This window comes from Athene noctua, chromosome 1, assembly GCF_965140245.1.
Source record: "Athene noctua chromosome 1, bAthNoc1.hap1.1, whole genome shotgun sequence".
NCBI lineage: Eukaryota > Metazoa > Chordata > Aves > Strigiformes > Strigidae > Athene > Athene noctua.
Genome location: NC_134037.1, coordinates 24,266,384 through 24,285,980, shown reverse-complemented (window position 1 = coordinate 24,285,980; position 19,597 = coordinate 24,266,384). Strand labels below are relative to the sequence as shown.

The following is a 19,597-nucleotide window of genomic DNA, read 5'->3' as shown; positions in this document are numbered from 1 at the left end:
TCAGACAGGCAGCTGACACTGGACAGACAAATGCATGACCTCCTGTTATGTACTCCTGATGAAAATTTTTTTAAAAAGAGAGTGCTAGAAATCAGAAACAGTATAAACACCAAGTTAAATTTGTTGTGTTACTCAACAGCATGTCCAGCTGATAATACTTTTTCTATACAGCTGCTAAGTGCATTTTTCTTTATTACTGTTTCTAGCACATTATTCATTATGGAAAGAGAGTGAGTGCAAATGTTTCAAATGTTTTAGGATTCTGATTAAGTAAATGGAATTTTCATATGGAACTTCTAATTATAATAACTGATATTTAAATTTCATATGACATTTTTTCTACTAAATCTCTTCTGAAAGGAATTACATTACCCTTCACTAAATTTGCTTCTAATAAAGTTGACTAATGCAATCTCGAAAATATTAAAAAAAAAAAATCTCACTCAGAAATATTTTGCGTACATCATTGATCAGGAAATTTATGGTAATGTAGTCCATAAACACTTTAAATCCTAATCACTTCTTTCAAGCTAAGGTCACTGACAATAGAAAAATAAAAGTTTTAAAACTTAAATTAAAAATATAAACCATGGAACCCAGCATCTTTCTTTATCCTTGGCCAAGAGTGAAAAAGGAAGGATCTCACAAAAAAAAAGGCATTAAAAATACCACGAATCATACAAACTGCTGTTATGTAGATGGGACAAGAAGATGATGGTTTCATGGAAAAAGAACAGGAAACAGAAAAGGTTCAAGACTTGTTATTTTAATGCATTTACTTTGTGTAGTATCTATTGCATTTATTACTGGTCTGGAAACAGCTGAGGTAGGAAGCATGTGGTTGACACAAAATGAACATAGGTTAGTGAAGACTGGAAAAGAAAGTAAGGAACTATATCCAGCAGGTTTAGTTAATCTGGCCAATTGAGCAATCTACCTGTAAATGAAATCTATTGTGGACATCTTTCCAGGTAATGCACATTTGAATGAAGAATTTTAACCACTGCTGAAACCAATTAGTCATTATGGACAGTTCAGTGAACACCTCTGTGCATAAGTATGGTCAAAGAGGCAGAAGAGTTCTATATTATAGCATTGTTAGGTGACAGCCAACAGCTCTTGCTTTGAATGCAGAATCTAATTCTCATGAAACTTTCTCAAAACCAGAGTGTAATAAAAATAGAAAATAACCAAACCAGGATAATGAACACCAAGGCATGAGAATGATGAGGACAGGTTTCAGAAGGGAGCTATGAAAAGTAATGAAAGGTTTGGAAAATGACTGACTGTCTGTTTCTAATTCTGATGCGTGCTGTACAAGATTATACTTAGGTTTATCCCACGTAAATTAAAGAATTTGACTGAAGGGCATTAGTCAGGCGACTAGTGCCTTCCAACTCTCTACAGTCAGTGGAGACTGACAAGTATTTCCAGAAGGCTCTAAGCCCATTTGGGATGTGCATTGTCCTGGAAGAAACTCTTTCAATCCATTAATTACAGAGGAAGCTTTAGTTGTTGCCTCAGTTAAAAGCCTCAAGTTAGATGAGTTGAATCCAGGCCTGAATAGCCATGCAATGCAAATTGAATGTGGATGAATATAAAATTTCTTTAAAAAGATTTTTTTCACTAACCATTGTGCATAATTAGCTACTATACCCTTAGGTGCCTCACTAAATGGTCAAAGAAAATAAAGTAACACATGTCTGACAAGAGGTCAGGGCTCACCTGTCATGAAGCAACAGAGGGAAGAAATGTCAGGATCAATGAACATTAGAAACATTGGAAATTTTATGTAAGTCCTCTGCTAAACAGAACATGTGCATACTTCATAAGGCTGCTCGCACTTCAGGCCTGATTCAGGTCTCACTTCAACATGAATTAGTACTAACTAAGCAACATAAAAACATCAGGGTGGAAAAATGTCTCTTTTCAGAAGTCCCCATACATTGAATAATCGATGGGACTTATTCTCTCACCCAAGAAGAGTGAAGGATTGAGTTTATAGATGAATCACTGCTCCTTTGGAGCGTAATTATTTCAATCTGTATCTTAATCTGGCAACCCACATGTAGTGAAATCAGAGTAGATATTTTCAGAGGTTGAGTATTGTAGGAGTGTGCCGTGCCCCTTACGCTCAGTCTGAATCTTCTTAACACTTAAATATTTAATATAGATGAAAAATGAAAATACCAGTATTAATATTTTTAATGAAAAATAGATGGAAAATATTATGTTTGACAGTGTCCCTTTGCTTCTAGCAATCAGTATTTTTCTTGAAATTCTGAACAAGGATTACATGCCTTAGAATGTAAATTCCTTAGAATGTAATGAATTACTTTGACAATTCACATCTTCAGTTTGATATTAATTAACCCCCCCCCCCAAAACCATTCACTAGTAACAACTCTCGCATCTGTGATTAACCTATAAGAAAAGTTATAACAAGAATTTCCCACCTGACTAACACAGCTGGCCTGACTGAGCGTGCTCACTGCTCTCATATAGCTCTGATTCCTTGAGCGAAACTTTGGGGAATTGTAGTTTGCAGAGGGATCCAGGTTGTGACCCCCAGGCACGTCACTTGCAGTTTGAAGGTAGCTCTGACTACAAAGGAAAGAGGAAGAAAAAAGGAAAGGGTGTAAAACTACAGATGGAATCAATTAGGACACTAAAACCAGTAATTTTTATGAGACTCACAAATCCATTCCCCAGGGTCCAGATGTCTCTCTGTATAAAGTATCATAGATCTGTTGTAGTCACATGCCTTAGCACAAGCAGAGATTCTGTCTGCAGTTCTGCTACCTAGATGATATGAAACTTTAAGGCTTTACTGTATTTAAACGTCATCAACCCTCCTGGCTATTAATGTTGAACTTTACTAAAAGAGAATGTCTAGGTCAACAGGAACAAGAATCAGAGCTAAAGCACAAACCAAAGTAACTAAAAATCTTTCTTCATAGATAAAATCTGCTACTTGTCATCTGGTTTCATCAGGGTGCTAGGCATCAAGAGACCTTTTATCTTCAAAGGATTGGTATATTTTTACAAAAGATCAAAATATCCCATGTTCAGCTAAAAAAATAGATTAATAAGGTACTCAGAGCAACTGCACAAAGCTCTAGAAATGTTTTTCTTATAGCACTTCTCCCAGTTTGGAGGACTGGGACCTTAACACCACACTGAGGCCCTTACAGTATGCTTTCACTACAAGAGTATGCTAGTCTTCATGTTTTATGTTAAATATATTGATTATTTATCATTCCAGGAAAATAAATAGGCATAAGAAAATAACAATACTTTGTTTAAAATACAAAATTTTAAAAAATATTAGTCACAAAAAAGGTTTACCAGAGCTCTCAGAACCTTTGAAAATCAGATTTTAGAAGTCATGTGACACTTATCCCTAGGCATCATTGCATAAATTAGTATTTCAGAAAATGTTTGGTTTCATGTAGTAAACAGGTAGTTTTTATATACATTCCTTAAAGGTAGCTTTAACAAAAATGTAGTTTCTGGAAACAATAGATTGTGCCAGTTGAACATCTGTCAATATTGGCAATACAGTTATTTCAAACTGAGCTGGCAGATTCACTCAGCCCAGCTGTGACTGTGACACATGCCCAGGCTGTTGGGAATTTTCCTGTGAAGGGGGAAGCTTCTTTCCTGGAAGGACCAGACCACTCAGTGAATGAGAAAGCCACAGGTTCAACTCCTGGTGCAAAATAAGGCACAAACCAGGATCTTGTTTCTTAGTTCATGTTTATCAAAGATTGAGCGTGACCATAAGCTGGTGCTTGAGGAAGGACTCAGCCTTCCTCACTAAGTGGACACAACCTGAGTTTGGGCTGGATGCAATCCCTGAGGAGCACTTGGGAAGGAATCTCAGACCTTTTATCATGACTTTGATTAGAGCGGCAAATAGTGTTGAGGTCCACCTCCCTGTCCTTTGATGTTGGACATGTGGTGACCCAGGATCCCTTCACAATCACCAGCTGCAAGAGCAGATGAGATTTACGGATCCACTCAGCCTTATACTTAGGATATCTGTTCCCAAGCACTTCCACATGTTCTCCCTGACTTGGCCATCTCAGGGTCAACATAAGCATAGCCTTGCTTCCTCAGAGCATCTGCCAATGGTTTGGTTATCTGCTCCTCTAAAGCAGGCTGCCACCTTATTCTTAAATGAAAAGGGGCAGTTTTGTTTTCATCTTGGTGCAAGACAGGCATTTTTTTGAATTCTTAACAAATTTCCCCTAAGAAAAAACTTTTTTTTTTTTCCTGTCTTTATTCAGTGCCTTCTACGGAATAGTAACCTCACAACAGAGGTAACCTATGTAGAAACTATGCTATAACTGCTAAAACCAAAATTAAAATGTATGAGATTGATGTAGGCATGTGATCTGAGGTTAATTAAGTTATTACAGTCAAAGTGATTTGCAGATTTCTGATAGTGGGTCTAATTTGGTTTTAGATGATGAAAACAAGAACTGTAGCAGGTTTTTTTTTTTTGTTCCCATAGGTATGAAGACAAATAGATTAGGCGAAGGGGTGTAGAAACTCCCTATCTATATTTAGTTGCTGGATGTAACTAAACCTCCTTTCTTCTATAGGCAGCAGGCTGATAACTGTTACCTGCTTTGTGTCATTCTGTTTCTTTGCATATGCTTTACTAAATCTGTCTGGTATTGTTAATTTAGTATTTTTCAAAACAGTTAAATGAGTTCCATCTGGACCTTCTAGATACTTGTTATCAGGTGGCAAAATCTGGGATTCTGAGTTCAGAAACAGTTTGTGAAAGATATTTGAGGTTTCTTCATTAAAACATGGGCCACATTAAGAAAAGATAGAAGCAATAGAATTAAATTATAAATTACTAATTACTTTATAAACTACTTAAGAATTAATTAATTAAAACTGGCTCCTAATAACTGTCTCTTTTGCTAAGTAATGCTCAACAACCTAGTATTTCATTACGCACATAGTGGTTCCTTGTGAGTATTGGTATCATTAAATCAATCAACAATTTCTAGAGCAATAATTTCTTAGGGAAAGAAGTCCAGTATTCCCTGGTACTGCTAAGCAGCTGAGTTTTGATGGACGAATTTGGACATTTCCTGACAGTTAAATAATCTCTCATTTATCAGAGGAGAGCAATTGATTCATAGGACTGTAGCAAAATAAATGTTACATGTATTAGGCTGTAAAAGCAATTTCACATCCATTAGATTAATGCTTGGAAATTTTCCTGATAAAAAGAAATTATTCTTTTTAATTTCTAAGATATACACTCGAAGTTATCTTCTAGGATATATGTGCCAATGTGTGTTAAAAAAGATGATCTTGCTATAAACTTGATCCAGAACCAAAATGCCATTGATGCAAAAGTTACAAGGGAAAGTTGCTCTCAAATGTCATTACCTTTTGCTCAAGGAACTTTCTTGCTTGTCAATACTACAAAACACATACCACATGTGACATTGATAAACGCTAGCTTTTTAATGACAACCACTCTATCTATAAACTTAGCAACAAAATTCTTGACCTTGATTTCCAAAACACCACAACTTTATCACTTTGGTAAAATAAAATAATTTTTCTTTTATGCTTTGTAATAGATGACCTTATATCTCAGCTCGTCACTGAAGAAGGGCAAGACAAGCATGAGCACATGAGATGGTTTGACAGTTCATCTCCAGGACCACAAACCAAATACACACAGTAACATCAAGGAGGTGACTCTAAAGTTTGGTATTATGGAAAAGGTACCATGAAGGAAGAAAATGAGACTAATAGGAAAAATTAAATTGGATGTCAGTTCTCCACATTTGCTTTTCCAAAGAGAAAATCACAGGAATTGATCCCCCTTGAAAAGATTTTGCCCTCTGGTGTTGCTTTCCGTTTTCTATTGACTTCAGAGGAAGTCCAGGGCAGCTAGGAAGAGATCTTAAATTTAAGAAGTATCTTAGCTGCAAGCAAGGCTGAAAGCCTAGAGAAACTTTCGGGTAATAGAAAGTCTCATGTAATGACCTTGCAGCTCTTGAGAACCTGTACTCTAAAAGTAAAGCTTTAGGACTCCCAGTGAAGATAGCTAAATTTGCAACAGCACTTTCAGCGCTCAGCAGATTTCCTGAGTGTATTCAGGGAGGACAAAATACTGTATTATAACCACATAAGGTGAGCTACAGCACAGCATGCTTATCTGGGACAGTATATCTGATAGCATATCCAATAGCATGTCTGGGATAGCATGTCACCCTGATAGACAGTGAATGGGAAAGATTAGGCTGCATATTCCAACAGCAAAAAATAGATATAGAGTAAGGCAAAAGGCATCAGTTCAAAAAAGAATTCCTGTTTAGCAGTTTCTAAGAGTCTTGCATCACAGCCTCACTTTTCTTGCATTTCACTAGTCTGCAAAAACTCAGGCCTCTGTATCCAAACCTCATATGCCCTGCTGTTCCTATCTGAAAGCTGTCTCTTCCTCCAGCCCTAGAACTCTCATTTACCAAAACTCTGAAGTACAGCGCTCCTTCATTCTTGACCAATTCAGACCCTAATCCTTACTGCTCCCTAGAATCCTCTTAATTCCCAGTTCACAGTTGTCCTGCTCAAGGTCTTCCAAAACATCATCACAGAAGCCAGCATTGGGCCACTTATCCTAGTTCTGTTCTTTGCAGATTTCAAAAGTACCTTTAACACCTCTACCTGTCAGCAGAGTCCAGCTCACCCCTGCTACAGCCATCTAACCCTACCTCCTCACTGGGGACATTGGCTTCCACGAAAGCACAAACTCTTCTCCTGTACAAACTAATGGTTCTTGCCCACATCTCACCAAGTATGAAGTTAGGAACAGAATGGTGGAAAATAACTGCTGGAAAATACCTCTTACTTTAGCCCTACAAGCAACAAAATGTACTAAAAACCCAAATGAAACCAAACCAGGATGATTTTTTACTCTTTTGACTCCAGAAAGCATATTTCCTTCTGTGTTTTGCCATGTCTTGTAACTGTCCTTAATAGGACTCAGTACAGTAAAAATGTAGAATGAAGTTCAAGTAAATTAGATAATGTTTGTCAAGAGATTTCCAGAGACTGAAAAGCACAGCTAGATCTTCTTATCGTTTCCCAATTATGCCATTGTAACAGAAGATTTGTAAAGATATTCAGAACATGTTTTAATGAAAGGAACAATCACGTAAACGAATCCAATAGCTACAGTCAAGCATTAACTAATGATAAGGGAAGGACTTATTTCCTCATTTTTAGACATCAATTACTTAGGCATCTATTCAGGCATCTATTTCCTCCTCTATTAACTGTGTAATTTTAAAAGCAGTAAGATGCTTACTTTAATTTATAGGCAGTAACTAGCTAAATTTGGTTTGGTGGTGTTTTTTTTTGTTTTTTTTTTTTTTTTCCTGCATTGCATTTTTTATATAACTTTTGTAAAGTTTCTATGACCATAGAAGCAGCCCGACGACTTCAGCATGGAGTGCTGGGGGCTCTGAGGCATTCCCGCTGTGGTCTGCGCCATACAGCTTGCACCATTCACTTGAACTATATCACTTTGTGCAGCACTCAGCCCATGCTTTGTCATCACTGAGTTCAGATGCTTATGAACCCCCAGGATGGTTTGTGGTGTGTTTCCTGAAGTCTCTTGTCATTGCTGTATGAAGAGTATTACTGTAAACTAGAATTACAACACTCAGTACTGTATCATGACTTATGCGACCATTGCATGTTTTGCAGAAGACAAATCGTTTTGTCATTTGGTGAAAAGGTATATACGATAGTAAAACAACATGTTTTCACTTTTTAGGACACCTTGAAATGCCAGATTTAGGAGCTGTCATGGTTTTACAGCTTATAGCTAAGACAGGGTCAAAACAAAACAAAGAAGCCTCCTAAATTATCCCTACAAATTCAGACTCCTGAGCAGCAGCACTTGACAGTCAAGACAACCCTAGTGGGAACATGGGGTGTACGAGTCCTAAGAAAGGGGTCTCTGTCATGCTGATTTGTTTTTTCTTTTTTTACTGTCAGTATTTTATTTTCTAGTAAGTGATTGATATTATATACTTTTTCATAAACCTTTGCTCAAAAAAGTATGAACATGATGCCAACAATGCAGCAAGTGTCCTACACTTGCCAAGGTCATTTCTTGATCTACTCACATTCAAAATAGTGATCACTCCCCAGAGTACCTGTTGTCTGTCAGATATCCAGCCACCAGTGCACCCTGGGTCAAGGATGTACCAAAAGTGAATTAAAATCTTCCTAGGCCTCTAAAAGTTGAAGCAAGAAAGTAACTTCCTTGACTCTGAATGGTTCTATCATGTTTAGTAAGAGCATCAGATATAAAGTCAGTCCATTTTCAATCAAATTAATTTTTGGAATAGTAATATTCTAAAATCGTACTTTTTTATTTCCATGATCATTCCTGCATTTGTCCAAAAATCTGAGAATGAATGGGAACATTAAAGAAAGTACAATCACTTCTGTTTAAATCAGTATATGTAATTCAGAAGTATCATTCTGGGACAAAAAGATAAAATTTGTAAAAGAATTCATCTTGAGCACCTAAAAGGGAGGTGCATTAGGATTTGCAAAGTAGCATAAGTTATCAAAACCTATTTTACTGAGAGATTTGCATTTCAATGGATATTCATTTCTCTATCTGGATCTATCTTAACTATGTCTTTGTAGGTACATGAAATAACTCATCGACCAGAATCTAATGATTAAGCTTAGCTAGCAGAGTCATTGTATAGCAGCTGCGAGTCACACTGTGTCTCCGTGAATCCCTGCTGAAGTCAATAGAGCTCTGCAAAGGGGCACAGATGTGCCTGCGTGCAGGGGAACATTGGGGAACTTAGAATATAGACTAAGTCTGATTCTCCCTTCAGAACAGCACAACTGAAAGTACACATAAATCTGGTGAATTTATCTGTAATGAATAAATTCTTTTCTAATCTTTGCCAAAGAGCTCTGGAGCTTCTCTTTGATCAGATAGATATGAGAATTTGGGCCAAATTAAACTTTTAAGAAGCTTTTATTTTTCATCATTGACGCATAGCCTTTTTTTAAAAAGGTGCTTGAAAGATATTGAACATATGATTTATTACAGAAATATGTTAGCAAAGAGGTGGAGACTGCTGTTTCTGTCCTTACGAAATGCCTACTAATCACTGGTAGGAGAGAACCTTTCTCGTTGGTAAGTATTTAGGGATTTTGTACAACATGAACCAGAAGAGAATGATCACTGCTTGCAAAGATACAGAGAACGTAGGCTCAGTCAGGCCTATACTCCATGCAGAATGTGCATGCAATAAAAAAAGTCTGATGTGGGAAATCTAAACTCAGAGCTATTGTTTGTAAGAGGTGACAGATGTGCACATATAGCTAATCCTAAAAGTCTTGTTCCAATATCCTATTTTGAGATAGCCCTGGAGCGTAGGGCATGAACTGGTCAGCAACAACAAAACTCAGGCAGATGTTACGGCAAAAACTGAGAGGCATTTAAAGCATCATGTATCAGTTCAGGAAATGGATCTAAGGATCTAGGCAAAACTCAAATATTGGTTGTATGTTCCCGAATCCTGTTATGGAACTGAAATATTCATCATTTTCTTCAGGAAGCTCTCTGACTTTTGTTTTCTTTTATTTGGTTTTGGTATGTATACATGTACACATGCAAAAAAACATAACTAGGCAGAACAAATGTAGACTTCAGACCATCAGGACTCACTAAAGCATCTGAACATGAGCTTAATTTAAACATACAAGTAAGTCCATTAGAGACAATAGGTCTTAAGCAAATAAGTGACCTTTTCATGCCGAAGTTGAAGACATTAATGAGACTATGTAAATTCTGTGGAAAAAATGAGTTGAATTGAAAGAAGTGAAAATATATGTAAGATTTCTGCTTTTTAACCAAAAGCATCTTAATTTTCAAATCATTGCCTGAAAAAATGTTTCTACACACATACTTTATAGTCTCATTTAGTTTTTATTAAAAGCTAAACAAATGAGAAAGGCAGGTCTTGATCCTTTTCAGATTAAAAGTAAAACTAACATTTGTTGAAAGCAGGAATTAACAAGCACTAGAAACCAGAAACATAATTTCTTTTGGATCTCAGTATTTGTACTTGTAAGACTGGCCTGAATCTTACTGCATTTTCACTGCCATCCATCACATAATTACATCTTTCTGACAAAAGCCTGTTTTATTCCTAGGGAGACTCTGCACTTTGTTCAGAGCCTTGGGATCCACCTTTCCATCACTAATCCAGGGTAATACATTTCAGCCCTACAACATAAAGTTGATATTCACTACAATGAAGCAGGAGATTTAGGCTCAATTACTGCCTGGGTTTCACACTATGCTGTTTCTAAGAGAACAAGGTGCCTAACACTGCTTAAGAGCATTTCATATTATTCTGCAAAGGAAGAAAGGATGGGGACCATCTTTTGACCCCATAAAAGATACTTCCTAGGTAGCCAGATGACTAGCTGCCCTTCATCAGCATTCCCTCTTAACCCTGTGGACTAATCTAACCCAGATCTTACTGACTGCAGCAGAGAACACTACCACTGTGCCAGTGGCCCACTGATTGCGTTATTAGTTGATAAGGCTTTGTAATTAGACCTCAAACTCTCCTCAGTAAATCTCCAATTTCACCCCTCAGAGACTCAGAGTAGATGCTACTACACTATAGGGCCTCAGAAAGCTACTAATGAAGTGTGTAATGAGGCTTTTTAGAGTCAGAGATTGAGGAAAAAACAAAGATAAATAAAAAGCATATTAAAGATGAGAGTTACTTTTCTAGTGACTTTCCCCATCTTTTTTATTGAAAATATTTCTCAGGAATGCTTCAAAACCATTCCTAATTTTAAATGCAGAAGAAGAGTTAATGGTGAATTGAAGTTTACCATTAAATATTAACAGAGGCTTGTATCACTGGTGTGCAGCAATGGATAACATTGAAATAGGACATTAATTTCCCTAGCAAGGACGCTGTGCTGAAACTCTTAATCGATGAAGTTATTGCAGCACACTCACTTCTCCACATGTGCACACTTACCTACAGCCTGCATTATCAAAACTTTTTTTTGTACAATCTGCTCACATGCCTTCCTGTCTCCTTACCCATCAGCTTAAAGTATCTGGACTACCAGCGCCACAGTAAAGTCTGCCATTAAAGGTTCACAAAACAAAGGTACACATTGCTGTCACTGATTTTATTCTGTTGCAACTTAACCTATTTAATCTTCATGTTTGCAGCATCTAGTTTCCCATGGGTCACTTCAGAGCATAATGGAAAGCTTCAGCACAGCGTGACTATTCATTCGTGTGAGTGATACCAGTTTGATCTTCAAATAGAATGTATTAACTTTTGGCTAAATGCTATTGTTATCCCTTTTGACTAAATGGTTAGACAGTTTTCAGAGTCTTTTGCAATACTTCAAAAAGGAGATACTGAAAACTTGCTATTTCTACAGGTCTATCCTTTTCATTTACATAATCAGTATATTAAGTACTCTTTTCCTGAAAACAAGAAACACCAAATAACCAGAATATTATCTTCAGTAATAGAATTGCTTTTCCATCACATAGTCCCAAATTCTTGTCCTCTTTTCAGCTTTCCTTTCTGGATCCCAGTGTCTCTAATGCTTCCATCTATCAGCTTGTTTTTGTCACAGAGAAATGACATGTACTAGGTTGGAAGGATACCCTTACAAATCACATGGCTCAGTCTTTCTCCCAGGACTGCACAAAACTTATTTAGGACAGATGTTCCCTTTGTTTCAGCTACCAGTTCCATAAACTGTTCAGCTGTTTTGACCTTTACTGTAAACAAAAATACCTAGCAGCACATTACCTACCTTCTGCAAGCTACCTTCTGCAAACTACCTTCCAACACAGTTTAACTCCATCCCCAGCAGCATCACAGCACAGCAGAGAAAAATGGACTGAATTGAAAGGGCTTGCATTTCACCTCCAGAAGACCTACATTTGTTCATAGAATACCAAAACTGACGTATGAAAAATTTCGTATGTCTAATCAAAATGCCAAATATTTTTTTTTTTTTTTTTTTCCTCCTGGGACTACTGGGAGTCAAGATAATTTCCACAATAAATGGGATTGCTGGTGCTGTTCCAAGAAATCAAAAAGTTGGAAAGGAACCAAATTCAAATATGTGTCCTATCTCCACCACAGCAAGCTTTATTGCATTATATTTCACTCAAATGCAATTTCATAATAATAATAAATTATACTGGGCTTCAACTTGATGTTATAGCACTAAGTAGTGCAACATACTACCTAGTTTGAAACAGCATTCACAATAAAATAATTGAAATTAATTTATCTTCAGTCAGTAATGTAGATATTTAGGTGCATTTAATTTTTGAGAAACACAGCAAAACTTGAGTTTACTTAGGCTGCAGCTATACTCAGAAACAAGCTAGGTCTGTTACTTGACCCTTTGGCCAACTGACTTGTATGGTTAAACTTCCTTATCCTATAGAGAGTGCAGATGCATCCAACAGGGTTAGTCCCTGAAGCATGCCTGGGCTCTATCTAGAGGAGAGCCAGGTGGCCTAGGTGGAAAGCAGGCTGGGGATCATCCTGGCTGTACTGGCAGTTTGACAGAGGTGGTGGTCAGATGATGGTGGTTGGGTATATGCCCTGCTGCTGCCGTCTGCGCAAACCAGCAGTGGCAGGCCCTGCACTTCCTTTTTATTCCCACTCAGAGTAAAATATAGTCCTTTCCAAGAGTAACTTAAAAGAAATTATTTCAGAATTTTAATGCTTCTTTTAAATCAGTAACATTTACCTATTTGTATGTTGTTAAATAAAATAATTTATTCAGATACAAATATGAATTTTTATTGTTTATGAATTTTTAATGTTCAATTTGCTGAATCTTTGAGCAACACAAACCCACAAAATAGGGAATTACTTCTGTCAAGGTAGAAATAGAATTTAAATGGAAAAGAGCTCCTTGCAAAGATGCCTGATGAAACTCAGAGGAGAAACATGCACACATATCAGAAATCTGTTGAAGGTTAAGTAAAGGCTTTTCTAATTTTCATTTTATCCTATTCAGGATAGTGATAGCAAACTAGGTTTATTCTTATAAAATCCACCTACATACGTTTTGCAGCCAATGCATGTTTTTACACCGCCAAAATTATAAATATTCAGTTTTTATTACAGGATTACTGGTGCTCTGTCAAACCCCAGTTCTGAGCTCTTCTGTCACCCAAGCAGAAGACTAAGAGAGTATGAGCCCGGTTTTATTTCTGTGCATTAGCTCCCTCCTTCCTGATAAACAAGCTAAAAAGCCAGCTAATGCAGCTGACATCTTGAATTATGTAATTTCTCATAATACATACCAGAAAAGCTATTCAGCCCTGCTATACATGCAGGAATGCTGTTCCAAACATTGGCTCTGGCTCAGCAGCATGATCAGTGGCACAAAGGGTACTCGGCATGCAGTGGGGATTACTGAGCTGTGCCAGAGGAGAAAGGAAGACTCCATAACCATCATCCCTTGCTACAACCTTCATAGAAATCCACCAGATATAAAAGGTAACCACAGTGACAGGGAGACAGAGACATATTGGGAGGAGATGGCTTGTGGTGAAAACCCAGGTTTAGGATCAGCACTTTGTATTCCTGTCAGACAAGAAATTTTCTGTCTGCTTTAGGACTGCTGAAATTCACAGATTTTTGCAAGACAGACATACAAGAACCAGAATAGTTGTCACATTTCTGCCTGAAGATCACTAGAAAAAAAAGTGTGTATGTTAGGCTGGCAGATTCAAGGTGCTGACCCTCAGTTTAAGGGAAAACCGAGGATTTAAAAGATATCTGTCAGCAGCAGCCTGACTGCTCAGTTATTCCTAGTGCAGTGTTTGTGATAAATTCTTAACAGACCCCCTAATAATATTTCACAGTATTACAAAAAGCTTCCTCCTTTTCTGACTCCAGTTCATGGTAATTATGCCATTGAATCCTTTGGGGCCGTGAACAGGCACAGCTGTCAATCCCAGAATACTGCATCAGCATCACACTCGTGTTTTAATCAATTATATTTTGAGCAGTGTATTTTCAATACATGGAAAACTGACAGAAGACACAATATTTAGTATTGGCCTACTAATAACCACCTGCCTTCAGGATTTAACAGCTCAGAAAGACTTTTTTCCTTGAAACATATTCTTTGTTTGAATACGTATGTACGTCTGGATCTCTTTTATAAGTTGTAGGTGTCTAGGGCAGTCACTGAGACATGCTGCTCACAGGAAAATTTGTGCTGTTATCTACATTCACTTGTGGGAGGCTGTCCTGTTTTCAGCTGGGATAAAGTTAATTTTTCTTGAGCTGGGAGGGGGCACAGCTAGAGTGCCAGACCTGGACTGGCTATTGGAGTATTCCATATCATGTGACATTGTGCTCAGTATATAAAGGAGGTGGGTTCTCTCTCGCTTCTGTGTTTGTGATGGTGGGATCTTCTTTCTTTCGGGGTTTCTGGACAAGAGGGGGAATGGGTATCGCTTGGTGGGTGCTGAGCAAGTGCATTGTGCTTTACCTATTTGTACTTCCTATTATTGTTATTGTTTTGTTTTATTACCATCACTAAACTGGTTTTTATCTCAACCTACGGGTCTCCTTTTGTCCGTTCCTTATTTCCTGGGCTGGAGGCGAGGAGGGTTAGTGACCAGCTGCGTGATGTTTGGCTGCCAGCCAAGTTCAAACCATGACAGAAGCCCAACCATAGCTGAAAACATAAACCAGAATAGTATATATTTTATTTGGTCTAAGTACTTGGAAAGTTAGAACTGTATCTGAAAAAATATTTTAGTCTGTGGTACTACAATGGGTATGACATACCCTCCAAACCAGGATGGCTGCATCCAAACTGCCTTCTGTGAATGACCCCTGGCCTACACCAATGACCAGAACTTGGCCAGGCAGTGGCTGGAACAGTGCTAATAGACCCAGGCAACAAGTCAGCGAGGGACCACTCCACAACCTTGTCAGTGTACATGGTCAGGTTTCTGTACTCAGGTCTGTGTTCTGGAAATGGTTAATTTACCATCAGGAAGACATCTGGTCAATGTGTGGAAGTCTGAGAAAGTCACCTGTCTCCTCTTTTCCTGTTGCCTCCAGAAGGGTCATTCTTAATAAGCCATAAACATTAGACTACTCTCCCTTAGCACATTTTATCCCACAAGGATAACTGCCCTTTTGCAACACCCACAGCTTTCAGATCCATTTATGAGAAAATCCAAGACTGAAGAATTCACAACACGTCTCCAACATGGCTCAGAAATTATGTGCTCCTCATTCTGAAAGGCTTCTGCTCCCACTGATACATACTCACCAAGCTGAAAATTAACCACCTCTTTTGTTTTCTATGGACTTTAGAAATTTGAACTGAACCAGTTGATGCAGCCAGCATGCCTCAAACCCAAAATTCAGCGCAGATACAGTGACTGAGGATATCAAAAATTCAAATGTTACTTCCAACTACTGTCATTTCATTGTCTCATCTTTGGAAACCAGCCAGGTACAGGTTTGCCAGCAATACTTAACATTATAGGTCATGTTTTCATCATTGAAACTAATATTCTAGCAAGTCTTTCAGATTCACGTTCAGAATTTGGCTCAGTTACCTAAACATAGGTCTCTGGCACTCTTTGAGATGCCATTAGGTATCCTGCTTGGATTTTAGTTGCCAATCAAGAGCAGAGACCTGTCAGTCTTGTTTCATGGTATCTCAGAAGCCTTACAGCAGCTCATGGTACGGACTCCTTTGTGCATATGAATTGAGCCTACAGAGATGCATGAGTAAACTATACAAAACTACAGAGTTTAAAATGTTCTCGTCAATAATAATGAAAGTTGATGGTTTTCTTCCAGATTGCAATCTAAAGAATTTAATTTAATTAAAAAGATTATTGACTAAGGTTTTTGTTTTATTTTATGAAAAGGTGAGTCACTATGGCATACTATGCACAGTACTACCTACAGAACAATAAACAACTTTTGATCAAAGGTTGCACTCTTAATTTCTTCATTTTATGCATTTCTTCCAGGCAAAAAGATCAATTTTCTATGCCGTGAGAAACACCCAGTCACATTAATTGAAGCTTCAGATTTGAAATCAGGCTACCACTCTGAAACTGTCTTCAGGAGTATACTTAGAGTTTAGTTGTAAAATGATACAAAGGATAAAATGGAGAGAAAAATAAAGATCTATTTGAAAACCTATATAACTTCATTTTATAGTTTTAAAATTTGCTTTAGTTATTTAATAGATCATATTTTAGGTAATATGAAACACACACGCACCCATCCCCACCCCCCAGTCAAACAAAACCCTCCACAACGTGTTTAAATACACAGCTGATACATAAAGCATTGTACTGATAAAGAAGTGTAAGATGCTCAATATAGGATACAATTATATATTTGTTATTATATCTAGTATAGAATAGAGTGTATTTTCTATTTCAGAGAAAGTAATGAAACAATAAAGACATATTATAAAACAATCCTTCTAGGGAAAAAATATTCAGAATTTTAAAATTTTTATTTAAAAAAGGCTGTATTTCAGTAAACATAACAAATCTTTCTGAAGTAGCAGGTTTGTTATATGAATGGAGGAAGAGTTTTTCATCCAGTAATCACAAGAAACTGGCTAATTTTAAAACAAAGACTCAAAAGTTGGCTTTTTAATTACAGTATTATATTTCCTCATGGATACTAACTAGTATCAGTAAGACACAAAGAAAAGTTACCCAAGTCATGGCAACCTTCAGGAAGGTGTATAACATGGTATAGTGAAACTTACTTTTGATGATCTGCCAGTGGTCTCTGTCCAATGGATTTTAATAGCGACTCTGGTCGAACTGTTAATTTTGGTGATGTCTTGGGGCTAGTATCAGAGTCTCCACTTTCTTCATCTCCCATGGCCTTAATATAGCTCCCACTTCTCATTCTTCTGCAGGGGATCTCTTCATCTTTCCCACCAGCTGGGTATCCTCCCCATTCATCCTGAGGTACCTAAAGGAGAACATAAAACATACACATGAAATGAGCATTATTCTTTTCATATACTTAAATACTTCCTTCAATTTTTCATTTTACAAAGATAAGTAATGAATTTTTTATTCTTCAGAAACAGATCACTTAGAAAGAAATTTCTAAGGTTCCCAAATGATTTGGCAATTTAATTCCAACTTCAAGATAGAAATTTTCCATTTATAAATGTTGGAACCTAAGGAACAATCAAGTCATGGTTTGTGAGCTGAGCTGCAATATTTATTTGTAGACATGTTTTAAATTGCAGGAAGGAGCTTAGCTCAACCTCTTAAAAGTTTGCACACAGGTTTCCAGCTGACAAACAGTAAGTTGATCAGGTGTCTCAGACCTAAAACTCAATGAAAACTGAGCACTTCAGAGTGTTATACCAATTCTTCTTATATGGGGCTTTGGCTGCTTTTCAGGAAGGTGGATGAAATATTTAAGTGAAACTAAGCTGTAATTTTGGTATAAATGGATAGGGTTCTGATTTAAGGCAAACTTCTGTGGAAAAAAAAAGTGGCACTTCGACTTTTTTCTTAGTTAGAAACTGAAAAATAATTCATAGAGAACTCTAAAATATCAGGAACATAGCCAGTTAATTATTAATAATTTTGTGGAAGGTGCTTTCATGCAGTTGATGTGATTTTTCAAATAATAAGATTGGTAGTCAGATAATCCACAGCTGGTGGATGGATAGCTCTCTGCACCACAAATTGGCAGAGATTTGAGCAGGAATATTACAATCCAAAGTGAAATCAGCCTTATTTTAAGATTTATGGTTAAACTCAGCAAGACTGTCTCTAACAGTATTGCTCATTCTTTGCTTTTTGTTTAATCTTCCAAGGTGCCGAGTCCTCTGGTCCTAATCCAGAAACACACTTAAGCATTTGCTTAACTTGCAGTATATAAGCAACTCTCTGAAATCCATTATAATGACTCATGATTAAAAAGAAGGATGTGACAGAGTACACCAGTGGACCAGAACTGATGCACTTGGCAGCATCAAATCCTTGATCAACAAAATGACTTCATATATATTAAACAGTACAATGACATTATTTACCAATATACTGTAAATCTGAAATTCCAGTCAAACATATACTGAGGACTTTCTGCAAAGCAGGATGTCTAATAAAGACTTTCAAGTCATATGTGAGACCTTCTGCAGACAGTTCACTGCAGCGCTGAAGAAAATGTTCCTATTGGTTTCAGCAGTCTTGGGGATCAGATTTAAATAAGATCTGCCTGTCATCTTTACTGCCCTTTCAGGGTACATGAATTAGCCACACACCAAGTGAATGGACTTAGTGCTTTGAGTCCCAAAAAGGGATTAAGGAGGAAATGCAGTTTTAAAAGACGGTGAACAAGTAAAGATAGAGATATTAAATCAAAGAAGCAAGATCAGGAGAGAGAAAAAAGAGAGGCTGAAGATTAAGTCAGATAAGAAGAGATGAAACAGATCACAGATCCCCAGTGGGATGGTGAAGAGAAAATAAGGCTCGGGGATTGAGACAAGGACAGGGAGGGCTCATGCACTAATTACGGTCAAGGAAAAAAGACATCTAATTACACTGAACACCACCACCACTACTGATTTACCAATCAAACAGAGTAGGCCCATATCTTTAAAATACCTTCCCCTTACCCTGCCTTTCTTCCTGGGCTCAGCTTCACTCCTGATTTCTCTACCTCCTTCCCCTGAGAGGTGCAGGGTGATGGGGAATGGGGGTTGTGATCAGTTCATCACCCGTTGTTTCTACTGCTCCTTCCTCCTTAGGGGGAGGACTCCTTACACTCCTCCCCTGCTCCAACGTGGGGTCACTCTCATGTGAGACATTCCTCCAGGAACTTCTCCAGCATGAGTCCTTCCCACAGGCTGCAGCTCTTCACAAACTGCTCTAGCGTGGGTCCTTCCCGAGCGCTGCAGTCCTTCAGGAACAGACTGCTCCAGTGCGGCCTTCTCTCAGTCCGCCCTTCTTCGGGCACAGCCACCTGCTCTGGCGTGGGGTCCTCCGTGGGCCGCAGGGGCACAGCCTGCCCTCTCACCACGGGCTGCAGGGGAGTCTCTGCTCCAGGGCACTGCCCCCCTCCTTCTTCACTGACCTTGGTGTCTGTATAGGTATCTCTCTCACATCTCACTCCTCTCCTTACTGCAGGTTTTCCCCTTCTTAAATACATTATCACAGAGGCACAGCCACCATTGCTAATTGGCCCCGCCTTGGTGCAAAGGTGGGTCTGACTTGAAGCTGGGGGAGCTTTGAAAAGCTTCTCCTCAGATCCACCTCTGTGGCCCACTGCCCTGCTACCAAACCCCACCACACACGCACAAATGTGACACACAAGGGCCCGCTGCAAACCATACTGTTCAGTTTTCTGTACTAAAGCTGAATTATTATGTTCAGTCTTAATATTATTTTTAAAAAAAACCCTCATAACTTTTTCATAGAATAATTATTTTGGTTTGAAATCATTTTAGCCCAAAGATGATTAGATAG

At 37.9% G+C, this 19,597-nt stretch overlaps 1 protein-coding gene across 1 annotated transcript in view; it reads right to left on the bottom strand.

Moving 5' to 3' along the window:
- DLGAP2 (DLG associated protein 2) overlaps nucleotides 1-19,597 on the bottom strand; it is an 84,708-nt gene that overhangs the window by 51,195 nt on the left and 13,916 nt on the right. Inside the window, exons 2-3 of the mRNA XM_074922347.1 lie at nucleotides 16,870-17,081; nucleotides 2,457-2,604 (exon numbers count right to left, since the gene is read on the bottom strand). Of these exons, the coding sequence (XP_074778448.1) occupies nucleotides 2,457-2,604; nucleotides 16,870-17,081 (360 nt within the window). The remainder of the gene's footprint in view (nucleotides 1-2,456; nucleotides 2,605-16,869; nucleotides 17,082-19,597) is intronic.